This window comes from Cynocephalus volans, chromosome 10, assembly GCF_027409185.1.
Source record: "Cynocephalus volans isolate mCynVol1 chromosome 10, mCynVol1.pri, whole genome shotgun sequence".
In the NCBI taxonomy this organism is placed as follows: Eukaryota; Metazoa; Chordata; class Mammalia; order Dermoptera; family Cynocephalidae; genus Cynocephalus; species Cynocephalus volans.
The window spans coordinates 39643329-39668959 of NC_084469.1; the positions used below are offsets into that span (position 1 = coordinate 39643329).

General features: G+C 40.1%; 1 protein-coding gene across 2 annotated transcripts in view; it reads left to right on the forward strand.

The window, feature by feature from the left end:
• Nucleotides 1-10136: 10136 nt before the first annotated feature.
• MYOCD (myocardin) overlaps nucleotides 10137-25631 on the forward strand; it is a 51985-nt gene continuing 36490 nt past the window's right edge. For both annotated transcript variants that reach the window (XM_063112358.1, XM_063112359.1), the window contains exons 1-4: nucleotides 10137-10194; nucleotides 19181-19236; nucleotides 20747-20822; nucleotides 24635-24796. In XM_063112358.1, coding sequence (XP_062968428.1) covers nucleotides 20807-20822; nucleotides 24635-24796 — 178 coding nt within the window. In that variant the 5' untranslated portion in view covers nucleotides 10137-10194; nucleotides 19181-19236; nucleotides 20747-20806. The remainder of the gene's footprint in view (nucleotides 10195-19180; nucleotides 19237-20746; nucleotides 20823-24634; nucleotides 24797-25631) is intronic.

A 25631-nucleotide genomic window follows, 5' to 3' on the forward strand; every position in this document is an offset into this window, starting at 1 on the left:
ACAAACCTGCGACTCCCAGTTCTAATGACAATGACCAAATGAATGCACGAGTAGAAAAAAAAAAAAGCTTTGGTTCTAGAAGTTAGAAAAGACTGAAACTCAAATGTCAGAACTGCTGTTGATAAAACATTGGGATGACACGAAAAAGACGTCAAGAACTCTCTTTCACCTCCCAAATAGAACAATATGGCCACAAAGGAAGCGAAGGGAAAGCTCCATGAATACCCGTCATCGGTGGGTGACTATAACTGGGAGTGGGGAGAAGGCATGGGCCAAAACGTAGCCCTCCTCTGCTCTGAGTATTTTTAGCTATGGTGGATCAGTAGAGGTTTGCTCAGAGCTCTGGGGACACGAATAGCCACAGCAAGCTGAAAGCAGGACGGTAGGTGCTACTCAGCAAAGCACGGGAAGGCGCCCAGGAAGGGGCCTGGCAACAGTGAGGGCATCTGTGCCCAAGAGGAAAAGCGGTGTCCTGGAGCATGAGGCCAGTGGCAGCCAGGTTTCTGCCTGAAGCATCAGGGCTCTCCCACTTACAGCAGGAGGCAGGCACGGGGGTGGTTGCTCAAGCTTGACCTCTAGCATCGGAGCTTTGCCAGACCTGGAGAAGAAGCCACCCCGGGACAAATTTCACTGCCAAGAGCATCCTGGACTTGGCTCTCTGGCCACTCCACTTAGGTTTGGAGCACTGAACCAGCAGCCAGACTTCCACCTGGGTGAGAGAACAATTACAGCAGCTTCCACATGATGAGAGCAATGAGGCCAAGGGAAATTGGCATTCCAGCCACACACTGCTGGAGGGAAGAAAATCAGAACAGCCTTTCAGGAGAGCTATTTGTCATATGTACCCCAAACCTTCAAATCTGGCATTTCCTGTCACCAAATTATTCCACTTCCAGGAGTGTATCTTAAAGTAATTCAAAGATATGGCCAAAAATTAACAAGGAACAATGGCCACTGCTGATTTTAATGGTAAAAAGTTGGAAACAAAATAAATATCCAGTAATGGCCATCTGGTTCAGTGACTTGTGGAATAACCCCCCCCCCCCTCCAAATTAAATACTAGGAAGCTACTAAAAAGAATCTCTTGAAGGAGAGATGATTTTTACACTAGTAAAAATCAGCTAATGAAGGAAAACTTGCAATGTAATTTCACATAAACATATAGGAAAAAGGACCTCAACTTCATGAATCAAATGTGAACAAGAGTTATTTCTCTAGTTCAAGATAAAGTTTTAGTCCATTCATGCTGCTATAAAAAAAATACCTTAAACCGTATAACTTGTAAGCCACAGGAATTTACTAGTCACAGTTCTGGAGGCTGGAAAGTCCAAGATCAAGGCATAGGCAGATTTAGTATCTGGTGAGGGCTCCTTTCCTAATTCACAGATGGCATCTTTTCGCAGCTTCCTCACATGGTGAAAGGGGCAAGGTACCTGTCTTGGGCCTGTTTTATAAGGGCACCAATCCCATTTATGAGGGTTTAGTCTCATGACCTAATCGCCTCCCAAAAGGCCCCACCTCCTATATCATCACCTTGGGGGTTAGGATCTCAGCATGTGAATGTCGGAGGGTACGGGTGACACAAACATTAGCCGTAAGCGTACAGTAGCAGATAAGGACTCACATTATTTTTTCCCTAGAAGCTTTTCTGTGTTTTGCAGTGTTTCTGCATTGAATGTGTATTGTTTTTACTTTCCACCTCTTTATTCCCTTTGTGATACATTTTAGAGGATAGTACATCTCAATCTTAGCTTCCTCATTCACTTGTAGCTGTATTCATTCTGATATTCAGCCATCCATATGAGTTTATTTAATGAGCTAAGTTTTACTTTGATCTTCAGTTTAGTATTTTTTTCTTTTTAAATTGTAGTAAAATACATATAACCTAAAATTTACTATCTTAACTATTTTTAAGTGTGCAGCTCAGTGATCTTAAGTAGGTTCACATTATTGTGCAGCCATCACTAAGATCCATCCCCAGAACTCTTGTCATCTTGCAAAACTGAAACTCTGTACCCATTAAACACTAAATCCCCATACTCTCTCCCATGAGCCCTTGGAAACCACCATTCTACTTTCTGTCTGTATGAATTTTACTACTCTAGATATGTCATATCAGTGCAATCATATGTGTTTGTACTTTTGTAACTGGCTTATTTCACCACGCATAATGTCCTTAAGGTTGGTCCATGTTGTATCATGTGCCAGAATTTTCTTTCTTTTTAAGGCTGAATAATATTCCATTGTATGTATACCATATTTTGTTTATCCATTCATCCATTGATGTTGAATCAACATTGATGTTGAAGCAACACCAACATCAACTTTGTGTTGATACCACCTTTTGGATATTGTGAATAATGCTGCTGTGGACATGGGTATACATGTATTTCTTTGAGTCCCTACTTTCAATCTTTTGTGTATATACCTAGAAGTGGGATTGCTGGATCATTTATTAATTCTATGCTTCATTTTTTGAGGAGCCACCATACTGTTTTCCACAGTGGATGTACCATTCCACTTTCCAACCAACAGTACACAAGGGTTCCAATTTCTCCACATCCTTCCTATCACTCATTTTCTGTTTTATTGACAGTAGCCATCCTAATGGGTGTGAGGTAGTTAGTTTATTATTCTTCTGTCATTAAAACTCTCTTGCTTGACTATGAGAAAGACCTGTTCTTTTGTTCTCACTTTTACCTTGAATATACGTTCTTTCCTTTAGTAAGTTTGGAGTTTTACTCTCATGGTGCAGGTATTCCTTGTAGGCAAGGTGATTCTCCATTGTACCTTCACCTGGTTCCGTTGCAGATATCTGTCAGGTTGTCTGATGCACAGGTGAGCACAGCCTGCAGAGAAAAGACATGTCACTGACACTTGTGTTTTGATGATTTCCGGGATCATAAGGGAGGGACAGGATGAGCCAGTGGCTAGTTTCAGACAGTGAAGGATTTTTAACCCTCTTTGGTATTGTCAACCATCTGAGGCCCACCCTTGAGCTTCCCAAGATGCTAGATTTGTGCTTCCACCGGGAGACAGACAGTCCCATCCCCCATAACCAATGCCTGATCCAGCGTGGGGAGGGGTACTGGACATTGTAGAAGTTGACCTCCCACTTTAGTACTCAACTAACAGCCCTGTTAGGTTAAGCCTAGACCCCCTCCTGCTCTTAGGCTTGGAGGACTCTTGACATACCTTTCAATTATTCACTTGCATGTCTTGAGATGTAGTTCTCAATCCTATACCATATTCTTTTTGTGTCTCGTAGATTACTTACAGTTTCAGTCCACTGGGGAATTTCCTTCTTCTTTTCTAGTGTAGGCGTAGATTTCTTCTTTGTTTGGTTTTGGGGGGGTGCCAGCTGGTACAAGGATCCAAACCCTTGACCTTAGTGTTATCAACACAATGCTGGTATGGATTTTTTAAACTATCATTTCTGTTACTCATAGGAATCAGGAGTGTATTCAGTTTGCCATTTTGAAACAGAAAACATTTAGTGACTTTACTCCTTAAAAAAAAAAAGATAGGAAGTAAAAATTAGTAAAAATTAAAAGTTAGCACCTAGAAACAGATCATGGCTTATATTAGAAAGTTGGTAAATGAGCAAGATGACATTACAAATCAGTGAGCAAAGGAAAATTCTTTAGTAAATGGTAGCCATATATAGTTTGCCAACTATTTGTAATAAATTAAAGTTACAGCCATGCATCATACCAAACAGCAAATTGGGCAGATGGGGATTTCATAATCAAAGGTGAAGGATGTAGACACATATATCATAAGTATTAGGCTTAGGAGGAGAGAGAATGAACTGGAGAAGAGCATCTGTGTGGAAAATAGAGCTTGTGTAGAAGACCTCAAATGCCATAATAAGAAGGCACTGTGGGATACTGCAAAAAGTAATCTTATTAAAGTAGAATTTTAGGGAAATTAGTCTGGTAATGCTGTGTACAATATACCCAAAGGAGAGAACCAGTTAACAAAAATATAAGATGATCTAATCTAGATCTGAATTGCTGATTCTAACTTTTGTAGGTCCCAGAGACTTTCTAAAATCTGATAAAAGTCATAATCCAGTCTACAGAAATATGTGCATACACACATTCAAAGCAAAATTTTGCACACAGTTTCAGGGAATTACCAGAGTTCTTCAAGACCTTGTTCTTTACGGAAAAAAAAGTTATTTCAAAGGAAGTATGGTATTTAGATAAGGCAAAAGAAAGCAGGAAAAAAAAACCAAAAAGGACTAAAAAGATTTTGTATTCAGGGAAAATCAAGTCTATTTCCCCAATGAGTTTGTATGGCCACGAGAATAGTAACTGCCCATCCTATTCACAACTGTACACCAACAGCAAGCAATGTTTTTCACATGGTAGTCAATCAAGTATTTATTGAATGATTGAATGGATGTAATGAATGAATGCATTCATTTATAACTGTGAAAAATCTGCAAATGTCTAACCAAAAATTTAAAAAGTATAGAAATTAGTGATGTCAAATATCACAATGATTTCTCCCTATAGATGCACAGAATAAATGTCCTCTACCAGTTCCTATTCAATGTTTCTTTCTCTGTTTGTAATGTAATTTTTATCCCTGTTATCTTATTTTCCCTTCCTCTGACTGTGTATCTCTCTTCCTTGGGTATGCTGCTAAAACATTTTTGTAGCCACCTGTTTAAAAATGATATCCCAAAGTAATGTCCCAGCCCTGATCTCTCAGCCTTTCTTCAGCCCCATATCTCAATTGCTTATCAGTCACATTATCATTTCTACCAAGATTCCAAAAATTTAGATTATCTAAAATTAAGCTTAGCATTTTTTCAGACTCCTTTGTCAACTTCATTATAACTTAACTCTAATGCATATAACTCAGAATCCTAAAATATTCCAACTTCTGGGTTAAAGTTGCTTAAATTTTGGAAGCCTTGTCTGTCCTTAGGAATCTGATGAATGTTATGGACCCACGTTCCCCCACCCCTAAATGCATATATGAAGACATAGTTGCCTACATCAAGGAGTTCTTGAATTTCCTACAACATATCCAAAGATCCCAGATTAACAACTCCTTTGACCGGTAGTAATATATGTTCCTCTCCTCACTTATAACACCAAATTCTTCCGATTCTTTTTCATCAAAATGTTTTTCATATTTTTCTCTTTCATTTCCATTTCAACTGCCTTCACCCAGCTCAATCTTAGTCAAACAGCTTAATGTATAAGGAACTGAACAGCCTTCAAATTGGCTGATTATAACAATGCGAGATCTCTATAAGCTTTTTGTTGTTGTTGTTGGGTTAAGATCTATGAAAATGAGAGAGAAAACGACTGGAGATTCATATGTACAGTTGTGGAGATTATCTGAGGGAGGACTTGGAAAATAACTTACTTCCATCACATATTAATGAAATTCACCAATAAAACCATTTGGGCCAGGAGTTTTTTTATGTGAGGTGGGGAAGGTTTTTGATAATTAATGCAACATATTTAATGCTATTCAGACTTTTTGTTCTTGTATCAATTCTGGTATGTTGTAGTTTTCAAGAAATTTGTCCATTTTATGTAAGTTTTTCCATTTATTGACACAAAATTGCTAATGGTATCCTCTGATTACCCTTTTAATGTATAGGGCATATAGTTGTAACCTATTTTTTATTTCTGATATCAGTAAATTTTATTTTTTCTCTTTTTGTCTTGATCAGGCTAGTCAGGGGTTTGTCAATTTTGTTGATCTTTGCAGGAAACCAGCTTTGGCATTGTTAACTCTCTGTACTACTTGTCTCTTTTCTATTTTGAAGATTTCTGCTCTAATCTTTAATTTTTTACTTCTACTTACTTCGGACATATCTTTTTATCTTCTTAAGATAGAATTGATCTTAAATCTTTGATTTTGAACTATTGATTTTAAATCTTTCTCCTTTTCTAATATAAGTATTTGAAACACCAAGTTTCTCTCTAATCACTGCCTCAGCTGTATTGCACAAATTGTAATATGTTATTATTAACTATCATTCAGTCCAAAATATTTTTAATTTCCCATGTGTTTTTTTATTTTTCTTATAAATTACTTAGATTTTATATATATAATCATATAAAATATATTACTAAACATTTTCCTTAATAGCATTTTGCTTTTTATTTCTAATTAATTCCCACATGATCAGAGAACATACTCTGTATATAGAGTTCAGTCCTTTCAAATTTATTGAAACTTGTTTTATGGCCTAGGATATGTAGGTGAATATACCATGTGCACACAAATCAAGATGTATGATATTGTTCATCGTCTATGTCATTAGTGATTTTTTAAATCTAGTTCCATCAAATATTGAGAGAAGAGTCTTAAAATCTCCTCCTACAATTTTGAAATTGTCTATTTATCCCTTTAATTCTGTCCATTATTGTTTCATGTATTCTGAGGCTCTGTTACTAAACACATATCCCTCTACAGTTTCTATGTATTCTGGATGAATTGTCCCTATTATAGTTATAAAATATCCATTTTTTAAAATCTCTTGTAATACTGTGACCTGAAGTCTATTTTAACTGATATTAATACAGTAACTCCATCTTTCTTATGCTTACTGTTAGTATGGTATATCTTTTTACTTTTAACAAATCTAAGTCTGTATATATGAAGTGTCTCTTGTAGACAACAAATAATTGAGTATTGCTTTTTTATCTTTTTAAATAATCTCTATCTTTTAATTTGAGCATTTCAACCACTAAAATTTAGTGTAGTTATCTATGTGGTGGGATTTAGATCTACCATTTTATTATTTGTTTTCTGTGTGTCCTTTCACTTTTTGTTCCTATATTCCCCCTTTCTTACCTTCTTTTGAATTATTTGAATATTTTTTAGCATTTAATTTTAATGGTTTTTTTTAGCTTATTTGTTTTTTCATTTATTTATTAGATGCTGTAGGGATTACAATATAATTACTAATCTTGCACAGTCTACTTACAGTTGATATTATACCACTATATGTAAAGTGTAGAAACTTTGTAGTTATCAAGGGCCCTTTACATTATAGCTGTCATCTGTATTATATCTAAGTATCTCAACCACATCACAAGACAAGGTTCAATTTTTCCTCTAAAGAGTTGTATGTATTTTTTTTAAATAAGATGAAAAAAATCTTTAATATTTATCTAGATAGTTACCATTTTTCATACTCTTCATTCATTATTGAATATCCAGGTTTCCTTCTGGTACCATTTTCCTTTAGCCTGAGGAATTTCCTTAAGCATTTCTTACCATAAGAGTCTGCTGGCAGTAGATTATCTTATTTCTCATTTACCTGAAAATATCTTTATTTCACCTTCATTCCTAGAGGACATTTTCTATTCTTAGTTGATATTTTTGTTTTGTTTTGTTCTTTTGTTTATATTTTTTTATCTTCTGGCTTTCATGGTTTCTGAAGAGAAGTCTGTAGTTATTTAAGTCAACATTCCCTTGTATACAATGTGTTGTTTTTCCTCACCTACTTTTAAGATTATCTCTTTTTCTTTTGTTTTCAGTCATCTAAATGTAGTTTTCTTCATGGAAAGAAATGTCTGGTTTGGGATTTGTTGAACTTTTTGTCTGTAAATTTCTTTCACCAAATTTGGGGAGTGTTTGGCTATTATTTCTCACTCCACCCTCCTTGTGGGTCCCTAATTACCTTGTTAGACTTTTAGATATTGTCACAGAGGTCCCTAAGGCTCTGTCCATTTTTTCCTATATTTTCACTCTCTCTTCTTCAGTTTGATTATCTTCAAGTTTACTGACACATTATTCTGATATTCTTCTATTAAGCCCATTCAATACTTTTTTTTTTACTTTAGATATTCTACTGTTAAGTTTTAATGTTTCCATTGGTTTCTTTTTATGTGTTCTATGTTGCTGCTAAGATTTTCTATCTTTTCATTTATATAAAGTATGTTTTCCTTTACTTCATTAAACATAGTTGAAAATAACTACTTAAAAGTCCCTGTCTGATAATCCCAACATCTGACTCATCTCAAGTTTACCATCCGTTTATTGTTTTCTGTTTTTTGGGTTTTTTTTTTTTTTTTTCCATTTAGAATGGGTCACATTCCCCTAGCTCTCTGTTTGTAGAGTAATTTTTTATTGTATCCTGGACATTGTGAGTCTTATGTTAATTACAATCCTCTGGAAAACATTGATGTTTCTGTTTTAGCCGATGATTAGTCCAGGTAGATTCAAACTTTAAGCTCTCTCGTCTACATGTATGGAGGTTTAAATCTCAGTTTAATTTTTCGCCTTTGTTATGCTGCTGTGCATCTGTTCCATGGAAATGTCATTAAGGGATCAACCTGATACTTGTAGGAATTCATACACAGAACCAGGGGATCCCCTCTTTCTCCAGCTGTCTCCCCCGCATGATGTGCCCATCATTCTCTGGTGGTCAGGCATGGTTGTCTGGCACCTCTTCCTGATTCCTCTGGCCAGAAAGATAAGCAGTTTTTTTCTTAATTGGCATTTTAGTTGTCTGTGATCTGCCACTTTGTGACTATAGGCCATTCTCAGGGCAAAGCCCCTCAAAAAGTGAGAAACTCCCTCTCATTATATGTCTCTTCTCCAAATTTGAACTCTCCTCTACAATCTGCCTGATTTTGCTTACTATTCAGAATCCTCAAGAGAGTTATTTTTTATATTTTGTCTAGAGTTACAGTTCTCATTAGTGGGAAGGTTGGTCTGAAGCAGAGCTTAAACAACAAAATTCTCTTTTCCTTTTTATTTATCCGCAAATTAAAACAATTCAGTTCTCTTTGTGGTCCAGTTCTAACATGGAGTCTTATGAGGCTTATTCAATGAAACACAGTCTAGCAACCAAAATTAATTAAAATCAATTCAAACAATATTGGTCTCTCCCAAAGAAGGTTGATTAGCATCCAATTCGAAACCTATGGCAACACTTTCTATGATTGTCTTTCTCTGCTACTCTTTCCATTTATGCTATGACTGCATTTGCTCTGAAGCCTCACTCTGAAATACTAAATAAACTCAAAACTCAGCCCACATAGTCTTTTCGCTTTTGTTCCTCTTCCCCCATTCCAATTCTTTCTTCATAAAAGCAATTTTTGCTCTCCCTTTGTAAGCTGAATTAACTAATCTTTCTCTTTGCAGACTTCTGCTCTTTGCTTCCTTATTCTGAGCTGCTTAAACCCAGGAACCAAGATGGAAAACTCAGAATTTCCCTGAGAAAATGAAATGTCCGTGATGGGGAGACTGACTGTCCAAAGATAGAATGTGTTTGGGCAAGAGGGGAGGGGGGAAGGAGAAAATTGCAAATAAGGCATTCATAATTTAATAATTTAATACTATTGAATTTCTACTATTTATACGTACACGATGTATCATATATAATCTATTTGTGCTATGGATATATAATATATATGGAACGTGTATATGTTTATTTATAATATAGAATACAGTTAGGACTATTTTACAGTGTTTTAATTTTTCTTAGCAAAGCATGACTCCAAAGGCCCTTCTTTGAATTCCCCAAAAGATTCCAGATTCTCATAACACTGCCATTTATTGATGACATTCTGTGTGCCAGGCACTCTGCTAAGCAACTGCATATATTGTTTCATCAAACTTTATAGCAATGCTGCAGGGTATGCATTGTTTCCATTTATTTGCACATGAGGAAACTGAGGTCAGAGAGGTTAAGCAACTTGCCCAGGGTTACGCACCTATTAAAGGCGTAGAGATGGGATTTGAATCCAGGTGGAACTCCAAAGCCTATGCTCTCCTGAAAGCCTGTGTCTTCCCTTTTGAAGTCACAGTCTGCCACCCAAGCAGAATTTGATGAAATTCATCTCGAAAATGGTAGAGTAGGGAGAGCGGGAGAGTGGTGCTGTGAAAATAGCATTCATTTCAAAGAGGAAACAAATATTCTAATCCCAGTTTGTCACTGAATTGCTGCAAAACCCCACAGCCCCTTACCTCTCTCCACCTTCTTTCTCTGTGTCTATAACAGAAATAAAAATGTACCTCACAGTAATTTTCAGAACTGTTCTAGAAATAAAATGAGAAAAGCTATGACAGTGTGATGAAAATATAAATGATTATAATCATATCTAGCCCAACTCACAAACTAACACTTCCTTTTCTAAGTTTTACAGTTACGACTTCAACAGAGAAGGACCCAGGAACAGCTGGCTAACCAAGGCATAATACCACGTGAGTACCTGCATCTCTTATTTACTGATATGGTACAGTAAGTTCATGCTATTTGGGAACTGGAAAGTGCCAAAGAGGTCATTTAGTCCAAGCCAAAGTATTGGTCTCCCAAGATCCTCACAGAATCCGTGTCAATAGAGATCCCAGACCTTGGATGCTCTGCCCCGACTGTCACCTACTCAAGTGCAGGGGGCTTCCCTCTAATGATACAGGTTATGCCTAAAATGCCAATGTGGTGGGTTTACTCTTAGGGTAAACACAATTCACTATGAGCATCCCTTACCCTTCTCCTACTTTTAAAATTGGATATAATTACTATTTTTTCCAGAAGCATCCATCACATTATCTTTTTCTCACCTCTTAGGTTTCAGTTTTGTTTGAGGTATTTGAGTCCACAATTAATTAAATATTGTTAAGAGTTTCCTTTCTGAAAGATTGAGTAGCAGTACCATTCAAGCATAAATGGTATAATATTGAATCACTGGCCATAATCTGAGTCAAAGAAGGATTATCATATCTTTTAGAAATTTCCCACCCATTCAGAAGTTAAAGCTAACTCTTGATTATCTATAGAAATAAGAATAAGTGTGCCCTGGATGAATGAACTCACATTTTAAGCTTCTTCAGGTCATACATCCTAACTTCCTCCTCCCAAAAATTTAAAAATTAAGATCCATAATGACTCGTGCAGAAATCCAAGTCCCGATATAATACTGTTATGACTATTGCTTCAGAGTTAAGCAACAAGCAGAAGTTTGCCCTTGACAAACGGTCTTGTGGTTAGTGATATGGGAGCCCTTGGTCTAGAAATCTCAGGCCTTTTCTTTTGTAACTCAAAAGTAACTCTTTGTTAATGTCTGAGCCCTACAAACAGTAAACAGTAAGTGACCTCATAGAGGAACAACTTTTTTAAAGCTTTGCTAAGCACAAAAGAAACAGCTCACCCTGTATTTTCAAGGATGCCCAAGCAACATTTACAGCTATATGAGAAACCAAAGGAGTAAGTCTGTGTGTGACTGTTTCATCTTCACCCTCCTGTGGAGGTGCTGAAGGCAGAGAGAAACCAAAGGCCTGCACATGTCAGGTCAGGTAAATACAGTTCCACTCAAAGCTGATAGTATATCCATCCCCTCACTGCTGTATCTTTCTCCTTAATTCTGGAAAGGTAAATGGAGCAGATAGACCTATGAACTTTTGTTCAGCCCAAGTTGCTCACAACTCATTTAAAGTTCAACCCATATGCTTAAATATTCTGAGCCTGGGTCTTACAGCTGGCATTTGGATGAGAATAAACGTTTTTTCTTAGGTTTATGGGATTGAATTTTGGGGAATCAGTAAAGACACCCAATAAAGATAGAAAATAACCCTATGATAACATCTTTAAATAACACCTCTCATGTACATGGTGTAAATCAAATATCCATTTGTGTAGTAGAGGCCAATGGAGATACAATATCTTGTTCTCAAGGCTTTCCAGAATCAAATAGTGTAGATATTAACAAAATACTGCTTAACAGAAATTTTGCATTCATAGTCCACTGCATCATTAAGATAACTTCTGGGGAAAAAGTTCTGCTAATAATAAAATGATTTTAGTTTTTAATTCAACAAAATGATAAAGGCATTCCCTGGTCTTCAGCTCCCCTCAACCAGGCTTTCCAAGGGTGCAGATTGTTCAGTGGAAAAGTGTCCAAGCCATTCCAGGCACACACTGCAGGTTCTGCCTGGGCAGAACTTTTCTACTTAGCTCTTCTCAGAAGTTAGACCCAGGATGAATCTGTTCACGTGATGATGATTTAGCCTCCTCAAGATTAAATGTGCAACCTTCATGCAGTGCAGAGCAGCGCATTTACTCAGATACCTAAGGGAGTCTGTGTAAATATAGATGATCGGGAGAGGGAAAGAGAAGCCAGGGGTCTCAGGGTCTTTTCAGTTCAATAGAATTCAACATATTTTATTATAAACCAGTCTATGTGCAGGGTACTGTGCCAGGCCCTCTAGGGGCAACAAAAATGAGTAAGATGGTCCTTCAGAGAGATTCAAGATTATAGGGGAAAAGGTGATAAGAAACAAACATAAGTATAATTAAATGTGGAAATCATTATGTTCCACAAGAGGATTTTTTTATTCCTTCATTCTATTATTTGAATTTTTTGAAACAGAAGGAAAGAGGAAAGCAGGAAGCAAAGGAGGGAGAAAGGAAGGAAGAAAAGTTATTAGTTCTCTTAAATCATCTAATTCTGTGACTCCCTACTTTGTTCTAATTGTTAAAGAGGTGACACACACACACACACACACACACTCACATACAGGCTGGCTGAAACAGTGTCAGGGGCCTCCTCATGCCCTCCAGAAGCCCCCTGAGAATCCTCTCTAGAATGCCAGTCCTCCTCGGAATAGATTTTGAAAACTCCTGACCTGGTCCAATCTCCCATTGTCTTTTACGTTCATGAAACTGAGGTTGAGAAAGGCTAAGAGATTTTTCAAATTCCCAAAGCTAGGTCTAAGGCCGTCCCATTTTCTACAGGTTTTTATTTATGAGAATTTAAATGCATGTAAGAGAAAACTCCTCATAAAAATCTCGCTTTATTCATAAAATTTGAAATAATCACAATCCCCCACCCAAAATTTTAGAACTCGTTATAAATTGCCTAAATTCAAAGCGGATGGCCAAGTGAGTTAAATTGTCCTCAATTACTATCAAAAGCAGGAGTATGTTTAACTGGTAACAGAAACACCTGCCATCCTTTGGCAGAATTAGTCTTGAGTTTAACATCAGGTTAATTCTCCAGGGCTTGTGTATTGCAAGAATGCAACCCCCTCCTAGTGGTGGAGCCAGGCCAGAACCTGATTCCCACCTAGGCCCCTTTTCTCGAATGCTCAAAAGAAATCACTTGACCTTTAAAAGCAGTTACATTTCTATCATAAAGCATTTTGTGGCCAAAAAATTCAGTTGGAATTTGGGAAATTAAAAAAATTAAATAAAAACGTGTGAAAATGCCAAGGATAACCCAAGGATTTTAATGAGATGGCTTCAGGTTCTACATCATACTCTATGCATCACCCTGAGCAACATTAAATGAAAAATGCCACTGACTTAGCTATATGGCAGATATCACTTCAAATTATTGATTCAATTATAAGATTTTTCTCCCATTGGCTCTAATGAGCTGAATGATGTGTAATTTTTAGTTGGTTGGGTCAAATGGGTTGAATTTTCCAAACGGATTTTGGAAATCCCTTGAATTTCTTCCCTCCCTCTTCCTGGGCATGAATTGTGTGAGTTTTGAGGTTGCTGCTGAGTAACGAACAGTCCACAGCAACCAACAAGAAGTCTTCTTTATAATAGGTCCCCCTGAATCACTTCTCTTAAGCATTTGCTTTGGTCTCATTTGCGCGCATTATGGTTTTAGGATTTTCCCTGTTCAGGTGCTTTGAACAAATTTAAAGCCATCATCTCTTGACTTCTAGTCAAGAAAGGTAGGGTTCTGAGGCCAGCATAGAACCCCTAAAATGACTTTAAACGGTGGGGAAAAGGTTCTCGGGCCAACTGTGGACCCAAGCCAGATCCTAAGATTGCATTCACATTTATAATATCAATTTTGAAATTCACAATTTCAAAATTCAAAATTTCAAAACTTTAAGGACTTATTGTTTGGACTTATCTCCACAATCCCACCTCCAATTCTCAAAATGGAGATTTCAAATGGTTGACTTTGCCACCATCAACCAGGATTCAAAGGGAACGTCTGCATCGTCTCTCTCTTTGGGGCTCAGAGCTGCAGAAGGACATCAGGTTACTCTACTTTCTCATGGCTTTAGGACAGAGCCAACCTCCCCCCTTCATAGACCTATGAGGCTTGGGGCTTGTCATCATTTCTCATGGTAATAGCACTTTATCAAATAATTATTAACTGTCTGCTATGAGAAAGGATCTGAGGAACACACAGAGACGAGTCAGACACGATTTCTGTTTCTAAGTGCTTACAGTTGAGAAGGGGTCCCAAATCACCCCCATTGAATTGTCCCCATTAACAGTTTTGGACAACTTCACCCCACTACATGAGAGTGGGTATCTGGGAAGACTGAAAGAAATTACTTTTTCTCTCCCTCTCCCTTTGCTACTAAAAAGTGAGTCTAATGGGGTTGAACCTAGAGGTGAGGGAAGGAAAGCTTCTCTCATTCTCCTGCAATACAGATGACAAGATTAGAGAAGTAAAATGGATTATAGAGGCCCTGGGGTGCCGAGAGGCTGCTACTGGTCCACAAAGTCTCAGAGGAAGCCACAGCTGGCCAGAATGAAATGTCTGGGCAGCTTGGCTCCATGATCTGATCAATGTGAATGGGTTTAAAGGTACAACGATCTGTCTATGAATGGTGCTGCCTTTATTTTTTTTGCAGACTAATCCAAGCTACAGCAGCCACATACTTACTGCAAAGCCTTGGTAAATCCTTGAATTCTGTGATCCTTCTGAGTAGCAAGACGAATGACTGGGGCAGTCCCTGCACCCACACCACATGCAGCTTCATGATAGTCTTGAGAAGTTGACTGGGCAGAGTCTCTCTCTCTTTTCTCAGTGCATTCATTTGACTTGGCTTTTCCCTACAGCACTCTACCACACACTGTTGGCTGTTTGAGCAGAACACGGCACAGGGGATTAATCTGTCTTGTCTCTTCCCTTTCTTCTAACATCTGCAATTCAGAGATAGAAAGAAGTGCCCTGGATTTTTATGCCAAGCCCATGTGGGTCAACAATCCTAACTTCTTTCTCTTCCCCCATCTCTCCTTCAATTTTTCAGTTCCTTATTCCTTAGAATTTAGAAAACCAGTCATTACAGGCACACTTTGAATTTGTTTTTCTACCCTTTTGAGAAATCCCAAAGTATTCACGGAGGTTGCATCCAATTCTCCAATTGGGCGAGCCAGGTCTTAAATATTACAAAGCTACAATGAAAAAAATGCACTGTTTGCAGACCCCTAAGATGATTATTTGGGTAGTGAATCAGCAATTTATTACCAGCCTAATGAGAGAATATAACTTCCAAAGCTTTCTCACTTATACATAGCGTGTACTCATTCCATTAGCTCAGAAGAAAAGTGTTCTTGATCCAATCCGTATTCAAAAGCAAGGCAAAGTGAGGACAAGCTTTCCTTAAACCCGTTGTGTAAGTGGGGAACAGATAGCAGAGGAGGACTGTCAGGCTTGTTCAAGGTTATACCAAAAATAGACAGCGAAGCAAGGTCAGAGCTCAAAGGCACAGTGCCCAAGACTTCTTTAGTTATACCCATCACTGCCTTAGGTCTTATGTTTGAAATAGTTTTGTCTTCCCCACAGAGAACCCTATATATATATTAATTATTAACCAAGTTGCTAAGATTCTAGGTAGCAGCAACGAAAAGTGATCATTTCCTTGGCCTGAGTAGCCCTTCTCTGGGTAGACGTACCCTTCTTTTTCAGCTTTTTTAAAACACTGGCAATCCATTGCTCCCTCTGTGAACACCTGGATTCTCAGCAGCCCTACATCAGGATCTTGCAACAGGCCTTATAAACTCCATAGCAGTGGTTCTCAAACTCCTGCATCAGAATCATCAGGAAGGTTTGTTAAAACATGGATCCCTGGGTCCCACCCCCCAGAGTTCCTGATTCTGCAGGTCTGGGGGTGGGGCCCAAGAATTGGAATTTCTAACAAGTTCCCAGTTGATGCTGAGGATTCTGGTCCAGGGACCACACTTGGAGAACAGGGCTCTCGTTGCCACCCCAGGCCTCTGGCTCTTTGATTCTGCCCCTCGGTCCTTATTCTTAAGAACAATGGAGCTGGATTTCCTCTGAGCCGGTAGTGAATGGTCCCCTTGAGAAAACCCAGGCCCTGCTACAGGCACAGCCCCACCTCAGCTGCCAGAGCTGCTGCCCAACACGGCCACCCTACCCCACTCTGAAGACTCAGGCCCCTGCCTTAATGGAGTTCTCAGGAGCCCCATGGCCTATTTTTTCCGTTCTCTGGAATCTTGTTGAAGGCCTGAAGTTTGAGTGGAGAGCAGGGACTGCAGGAGGCCTGTTCTTATCCCAGGATCTTTTTCTGAGTTCCAAGTAAGCAAATGTCTATACACACAGCTGACCCAAATTAGTCAGAGCTGTGGGGACAGAAATGATAAGAGCCCGCAACTAAACGCTGAGGCGAGAACATGAGTTCCCCTGTGACAAGCGATTAATCTTCCCCCCAGATTAATCTTCCTCCAGGGGGGACAAGTTGGATATGTGGCTGACTGAATTTACAACTGTATTTCAATTTGAAATCACATGGACTTATTTTTTAATTTAGAAGTCCAAATTCCTTTTCAATCTTAAATGTCAATGTCCTTTAAATACAAAATTTTGCCATTTGATACGCCCAGGGGGCTGGCAGCAAAAGAGGTTCTTTGTGTATTTTCCAAAAAGTCAACTGGGGGCTGAGGGGCATCATGGCTTTTGCTCGTTCTCAGGGGAGGTGGTAAAAACACATTCTCTGGAGTCACAGAAAAGGCAAGTCCCATCCCCAGGGCTATCTCAGAGTAGTTTTCCATAGTGTGACCTCAAGCCAAGACTCTAACACCCCTTAAACCCTGAAGCAAAAAGCATGTGGTACAATGCAGTGCGTGGACCTCTTTGGCTTTCTTCCCAAGTCCTTGTTAAATGGACATAGCTTCTCCCACCCTATGGTAGAAGGTTCCAGAAGACCTTTGTCCTCCTGGCATCAGAGAATGGACTGTGTGAATCATTTTACAGGGGAATTATTCACACCAAGAAGTGATGAATTGTAGCTCTGCAAAGCTGAGATATAGGACATGCAATGTTTCTTAGAACAATTAGTAAGCTCCACTAATAGGAGAGCCTGAGGGACAAGAGAACCAGATAAATTCCTCCTAAGTCCCAAGGCCAATTAGAACCAATTGTGTGAGGAATGTCAGAGATGTCTCAAGATGTATTCATACTGTTCCTCAGGGAGCTTCTTGAGAAAAAGGGTAAGTTTTTCTTTTTAACCGCCTAATAAGGCCACCCTAAGATCAATTTATTTTCTGGATTATGTCGGTAATTAATCTGCACCAATATAAGACCCAACTAAATGACTAGCAGGCAATAGGATAGAAGTAAAGACCTACTGGAACAAATTGCACAGATTCACAAGGGCCCACTGGGCTTCAGACTTTGCGTGATCTGGTTGTCTGGGGGAAATGGAAGCTGCTTTTCAGAACACACAACATAAATTCTAACTGTGATCAAATGCCGAAAAGACAGGGCTCCTTATTAAAGATGTGACCAGACCCAAATCAAAGACAATACATGAGCCGCACAGTAGAGCTGCATATTTATTTCTCAGAATCACTGAGTAGGGAGAGGTGGGGGAAGGGGTCATTTACAAGGGGCAAGTTTGGCAGACAAGGCCATTTTAGGAATGAAAGGCAGTGATCAAGGAGAAATTGGCAAGTCAGTCTCCAGATCAGTGGGAAATGTGATAGTCAAACAACACATTCCTTTTTTCCACCTATAAGAGAAGCTGCAGTCTCTGATCACAGTGAGGAGAAGGGTGTTTGTCAACCCCGGTACAGTGCAGGCAGCTGGGACTCTTCGGCAGGTTCCTTTGGTCAACGCGGTTAATGTTGAGGTGAGGCAGGCAGATTTATCGAGAGCATGCCTAAGTCACTTCTCGAGCAGTGTCCTGAACAGAGGAGAATACAGTCAACCCCTTTTATGGTAGCACCGTGACTACAACCGTGTCCTCTTGATGTCCAACAAGTCCTGCTGAAAACTGTGCTCAGATTTAGCATGGTTTTAAGGGCTGAATGAGGAACACACACACACACACACACACACACACACAACGCCAATCTGGCCAGAAACCTAATTTTTATGCTGACCCAAATTTGATAGGTTCATTGTCTGCAGCTTAAAAGTGGACATCTGCTAGAGTAATATTAAAACTCTGGGTCTTGTGATTCATCCACTTGTCCAGATTTATAATTCAAGGGGGGAAAATCAAGGCAATTCATCGCTTGTCATGAAACGTGATTGTTTGTGGCTCCTTATTCAGGTGGCTTCTGAAACCAATGCAAAATGTAGAATTTTGCTGAAAGATATTCTGCTTCTTTGCTCGGTCAAAAGAATTTAGTATATCATCATGAAGACGGAAATAGTGATGAGGAGCGTGTAGAAGAGAGCAGAGGCCGGTGTTCCGTCCCGTTGTTTATGGCTGCTGTGCGTTATGTATGCCCGACCAGTGCCTATGTCTACTGGTTGTTCACATTTAAATATCACACCTTGGAAGAGGTTAGGGCTGTCAGAATACCTACTCTCCTAGCCTAAACTGTGTGAACCTGGGCAAGTCAACCCATTTCTGTGACCTCAGTTTCCCCATTCCGTTCAGGGTTGGAGTTGGATTTCACTGTCTTCATGGGCCCTTCCAGCCCTCAAAGTCTGATTCTCTGCTTCTCACTCAACACCTTAGTTGCATGTTCCTGAGCAAGCAGCGACCTACTTCATTCAAAGTACAGTCCCTCCTACAATACGGGCCCCATACCCAAACACACACACTCAGACCACAACCATCCACCCAGCTTTTTGCACTAAGAGCAGATCAAAGTCAACGAGGGTCTTAGTTACCCCAACTTACTCCTCTCCCCCAAACCAGAGTTTCTTTTGCCCACTGTTTTCCATCAGCCCCTCTATTTGCTCGGGAACTTGGAATGCCCTGCCTCCACCACGTCTCCTCCTGTTGCACATTCTTCCTCTGCTGTTCCTCCTGTTTTAGGCCAAAATTCTACCTTCCTGTGCCTCCTATGGCTTCAGGGCAGCTGGCATTCTCCAGGCCTTTCCTCTGTCATTGCTTGAGTCCTAATAAAAGCAATCACTTCCATGCTGTGCATAGCTCAGCAAGTGCACCAGCAACTTCTGTGATACTGTCCAGTGCCCTTAACACAGCTTCCGCTCATGTCTCTGTCTTTCTGTTTCAGCACTGAAAAGTCCGACTGAATTCCATGAGCAAAGAAAAAATTTGGATAGTGACAAGGTAACTTTCGCAAACTGCCTTTTCTGAACTTAGACCACAGGTTATGGATCTCTGAATGCTAAGCTTTGCTAAGGCATGTAGAATTTCTACAATAAACTCAATCTATTTGCCAGTTCCCTGCCCCCACACCATATGGAATCTTACTCCTGTTAACTGAAAACTGTGGAAATGGGATCAACTACATTAGCTTTGAAATCGCTAAATACTTTCAGCTTTTTTAAAAAAGTCCCCAGTCTTTCTGATGTTGGGGAAAATCACAGCAAGGATACACTAGAGGTCAAAAAGACTTTAAAGGGGGGAGTAAAAGTTGGTTTGCAAGCTGCCTTACCTTTTGTTACAGTCCTTTCTTAGCAACGATCAGATTTTCTTAAATCCAATTTATGATAAAGCAGGGTCTGTGGATACAGAGCTTAATTGCAGCTTCTTAAAGGCAAAGAATTATGTTTCTTTTCTTTTCTTTTTTTTTTTTTAAACATTTGTGGTATAAAATGGGCATATATTCTGCACCCTCATAGCAAATCTCTGCAACCTGAATTTATCCATAATGTAAATACAAGGGAACTTCAAAAAGTTTGTGGAAGAATAGAATTAAAAGATAATATGACTCTTTCTATGAACTTTTTGAAATACCCTCATACTATTTAGCAAGCATAGCACTTTCAGTGAGAAGGGAGGGTGAAGGGGTTGTCTGTCTACTGGGGTTTCTTTACCTAAGAGCTCTAGCTCTAGCCTTGCGACTTGTCTGTGGGTAGAAAGAAAGAACAAGTCTCTGTAACTCTTCACAGTAGCTCATGAATGGCTGTGATCCCTGCTACCTGGAGGATACCAAAAAATAGCAGAATACCTCTATGAGAACTAGAGTAATCCCAGACCCTTCTCAGGGGCCCAATAGGAGAGCTGTATAGTACATAAAAACCCAAAACTAAAAATCAGGGACCTGGGGTCCCGAGTCGGCTGTGCCACAAACTATATCGTCCCTGCAGACAGCTCTACCATAAAGACGATGAGACTTGGGAAATGATCTATCTCTAAATGCCCTTTCAACTCATGGTGAGTAATTTCACATGTCCTAAAAGAGAAGTCAGGCAAATAACTGGAGAGGAGCATAAGTTGTCACGTTGCATCAGCTGGATTTAGGCAACATTTGATCTCTGACCTTGGATAATTCTGCGATTGTTTTAAGACGAAATAGAATAGGACTGATTATAATACAAGCAGCTTTGTATCATCACTGTTTTATTAATATTTTGTTAATGTGTACCTGGCCGACCCTTGAAGTCTTTAAGTTTGTAGACCTGAGGTGGACCCCAGTTTTTTTACCACTTTATCTTAATTTCCCATCCTCAGATTACCGAAGGGGTATTTGTGAGAGTTCCTTCATCAAAACGTGGGAAACCAGAGATATTTGCATGCTCCATTAGCCATAAAAAAGAGTACTTTTTCCTTTGAGAGAAACTGAGTTTTGGGGGATTTTTTTTTAAGTTAAAACTAGGTGATTCTCCTTCCACAGACTGAAGATTCCCTGAAGCGCAAGGCCAGAAACAGGTCCAGCCGAGCCGACTTGGTTAATATGCACATACTCCAAGGTAAGGCGCACGGCATCATAAACCAGGAGATGCCCGTTGAAGAGTGGGCCATTTTCCCGGAGTTCTTTCTCTCTGTATGGTTGCCAAGCCCTCTTAAAAAGTCCCGCCTGTCATTACAAAGAGGTAGTTTCAAGCAGTCATCTTATCATTTAGACCGTGAAGAAATTCAACGTGGGAAGCCCTGTCATGGTTACAAAGGTTTGATTGAGACTTGGGTTCCAATCTCAGCTGTGCCATTTCCTAACTCCAAGGCCTGAGCAAATCACACAACCTCTCAGAGAGGGTAGAAAATGTCCAGCACATGCTGCCAATTATTATTCACTTGGATCATCATTCACTCTGGAATGGGATCGGGGCTTCATGGCTGCTTCCATATCCGATAGGTAACTCTTTGATTCCGCTTTGCCAATGCCTTTAAGTTCTGGTGTGCAGGGGATGGCCATCTGTGCAACCTGGTGCAGGTCAAAGCCCAGTTCTAACTGGGAGAGCCTCCTCTATGTCAAGGAGAGTGGAACAGGGTGAACACCTAATCTGCTTCCATATTCTGACATCTGAGAGAGACTTGCACGCCTGCTCTTTGAGTTGCCCTCCCTGGAATCTTCCAGACCACTCATGCCCACCTTCAAAGAGGTCCAACTCCTACTTTGACATTTTAGCTATAAATATTTATTCATTGAACACACACTACATGGGATGTCTGCTGGGGTTTGGTTGCTGTGTCAGACCATGTGGGGACAATGACGAATAGGACACAGGTATCTGCCCTCAGAGGATTCTTACAGTGTTGCAGAAGAGGAAATATGAGAATGGGCATTTATAATCCAGCATGAAAAGAGAGGAAGTGCATGGTGTTGTGGGTACATGAAGGAGGATCGGATCGGAGAAAAGAGGCATCTGAATCAGAACAGACAGGGAGAGAGCATGGTTGTGAGCTAGAATGTGAAGGCTGGGCCAGGGAGAGAAAGACAGAAGAGTGTTGTGAGCTGAGGGAACACACACACAAAGAATGTATGTCTTTGTATGTATGTTCTCCAGAATGTAGATTTCATTGCAAGAATGTACAATGACTTTAAGTAGCATGAATGGTCTTGAAATATCATGGAAATGGTGAATCTTGCTTCTTTGATCAAAATCATTTCTGACTCATTCTTGCTTCCGAAGGCTGACCCTTTTCCAGCCCTGGAATAGGTGGGATTTTATCTGACGGAAAACTGTTTTCAGGGTAGGGAAGAGACAGGAGGATAATGTAGAACTCAAGGGAAGTGTTATGTTGGATGGGAGACTTTGACCCAGATGAGGCAGCCAAAGGATGCCAAGTGTCTTAGGAACAGGGGAGCAGCTCTCCAGGGAAGGTGACAAAATTCTTACCTCCTTTGCAATGGTGTCTAAGAACCTAGAAGCAGCTGCTGTGTCAGCACAAAATCACAGCTGCACAAATAATCCAAGAAATGCCATTTCAAATGAGATACAGACTTTTCTAAGATGGAGTTAGCAAATAGAAATAAATACTGTGTGTGGCAAGGATATGGGAACTACGTGCCTTCCCATTTGCTGCTGGTGGGAGTGCCACTGGGTCAACATTTCTAGAGGGCAATTTGGCAAAGTCTATCAAACTCCTTAAAAATGTGCCCACCCTTTAGCCTGGTAATATAATTTCTAGTATTTTATTCAGAAAAATAATCAGACATACAAAGACTTACGTACAATGATGTTTATCATGGAATTATTTTAGAGGGTGGAACATTGAGAATGGTGAAATGTCCAACAGAAGAGAATTGGCTGAATAAATTATGGATCATTGTTTTATTGAATACTGTGTAGCCACTACACACAAGGCTTTGAAAGAATAATGATTTAATGAGAAAAGGTTTACAAGACAATGGTTAAAGAAAAGAGTAGAAAACAAAACTATATTTACAGCCAAATTATGGGGGAGAAAATATATACTTAAGCATAAACTGTATTTACAGTCAGATTCTAGGAAGAAAAAAATATAGACCTAACAATAAATATAAATAAACAAGAAAGACACCCAAGTATTAAAAATAGCTGACTCTAAGTGGGGAGTTTCCTGAGGCTTTTCTTTAACATACTTTTTTTTTTTTTTTTTAGCAGTTTTCACACTTAAGACCATGAATACATAGTAATGCTATAATCAGAAAAGCATAAGAAATATTGTTCCTTATATCATTGTGGTCTTGAATTAAAATATCAGGGTGTGAAGCAGAGCAGTCCTTGGTTCCGTTCCATGTCTATGCTGTCTCTCATGAAATCTCCTCTTCTCCCCAACAGAAATTGAGAACTAGCCCCCTGGAGCACCAAGGGTCTGCTAGAAAGAAAATGACCCGGCCCCCCAGGAGTTCATCATCACCTAATTTCAGAAGCAGCGAGATGCAGGGCCAGGCAAAGCGAAGGGGATCTGTAAGAACAGAAAGAGTTAGGAAGGCTTTATGCTGAGACCTAAAGAGGAGTGGGATGTTGGTGGTTGGGAGTAGGTGGCAAGCATTTCAAGGTGGGGAAATGAAGTAAGCACAGAGACTAAGGTGTACTCGGTAAGAGGTGGGGTACAGAAGAGGTAAGACCAGGCTCCCTGGAGTGGGAGGTCTGGGATGGAGAGCCACAGGTCTTGAACGGACGCGAGTTCGGTCTGAGGCATGCTTGGAAAAGCAGACTGTGAGATTTGGACGGAGAGGCGTATCTTGTAGGGAGACGCAAGAAAACAGTATACTTTCTAAAGATTAGTCCTGTGTTAGTGTGTAGGATGGATCACAAAGATCTCTGGGGTAGGGGGTCCAGCAAGAAGTCCTTGCAATGACCTCTGAGGGATGGTTTGGAGAGGATTTAGGCTTAGGGGCCCCATTCTTTGGTTTGCACTACTGGGAAGCGCTTGGCACGCACAACTCCTAGATACGCCCGACCTGTTGCAACCAATTAGACATCCCCAGAAGTCTCTTGTATGGAAAATTCTAGATCAGTGCCAGATACAAGGTTTGGGTTAGTAGGTTGATAATGATAGAATAACGGGGCTGGGAGGCTTGTCTGTAAACATCTCACCTTCTAAATTTGCAAAGTTGAGAGCAAAACTGAAAACCCTTAACAGATCTTAACTTATAGTTCTCCATTAGAGCGACAGGTTGCCTATGTTCTACCCCAAGTCCTTCCACAAAAATAAGTCAGGGCCCAACCTAAAGAAGAAGTTTGGTGTTAGCCATATGGGGGTGGTTTGGGGACTCTATATGTGACCTTTCTCACCCCCACATGATGAGAAACTGCCTGTTGAATAAATTCAATTTCAAAAAAATCCCTCTTTTTAATTAAATAGCCGTTTCAAAGAATTTTTTTTTTCTTTTACGAATGACCTGGACATTTGACTCAGTCAGTATCACAGCATTAAGTCCAAAACCTTTAAAAAGTCATACTATTGCTACTAACTAGATCAGCAGATAATATTTACTGCAGGTTCAGCCTGTGCCAGGCACTATACAGACTGAATGTGCATCCGAATGCTGTAGCTTAGGGTCAGACAAGCTACACAGGCCGCATGGACTGCCTGCTTACAAAATCGCCAAACTGCACATTTTTTTTATAAATCCTCACATAGCAAGTTTCTCTAACTTTTCTCTGTGCCTCTCTGTTTGCCTTTATTTGGAAGTGTCTAGTCTGGTGCTAATCCCTGTGAAGTGATGATGATTGCATTGAGAAATTATTAGGATGGTAGAGCACGATGTGACACAATGCTTTGTAACCACAAGCCAAAAAAAAAAAAAAGTCATCAAATTCTAGAACTGATCCTTTTCATTTCGACCCTTTAGCCTCCACTGCAGAGAAGTCCATTCCAACCACTCAGATGAAGCTGAAAAGAGCCCGACTCGCAGATGACCTCAATGAAAAAATTGCTCTCCGACCAGGGCCGCTGGAGCTGGTGGAGAAGAACATACTCCCTGTGGATTCTGCTGTGAAAGAGGCCATAAAAGGTACTTAGAACATATGACATGCCTCTCCCCAGTGCTCCCGAGATCCGAGGGCAGCTGGAGTCCCGACATACCAGTCACTTTCAGGATGAGGCCTCTTGCTAGACAAGAGCCACTCCACAGGTTGCTGTCCCTGCATCTCCCTTATAACCAGTGGTCCTGGGATGAGGAAGAAACTCCCGTTCACTCACCCTCCAAAGTCAGATTGACACAGTCCAATTTTGCTCTAGTCAGGCAGCTTGAGAACCTCAAATCATCTCCCCTACAGGGTCCCTTCGCTTAGAAGTCATGGTGCTCCTTGGCTGTGGAAGGCACCCTATGGCCTTCCTCTTCCAAAGAGGGGTGGACCGGTAGAGTGGAAAGAGCATTAGCCCTGGACTGGAAGACCTGGACTCCAAGCCCAGTTTGGCTCCTGTGCTCTGGGGCCTACCCAATCCACTTTTCCTCTCTGAGATGGAGGTGGCAATCCCCACCCCACCCAGCTCATAGGCTCTTGGAAGTGAGGGTCATGTCATACATCACATGGGAGAACTTTGACCAATCTCATGGGTTCTAGGAGGTCAAAGTGCAAATTCCCAAGGAGGAGGCATAAGCATTAATTCTGTTGTAAACTGTAAAAAATCATTTTACAGACTTTTTGAACAATCCACACCAAATGGATCCAAACAGCTTGCAAGTACTGAATTCATTCATGTAGGGTTTGGGGTGGAACCTGGAAAAACTGCCAGAAGGATGAAAGGGAAGCTTGCTATTTCTATGGGTAAACTTACTTTCTTCTGGTTATACCCACAGACAGCTCTGAGAACTGTTATAGATATTGACAAGCAATATATATTTA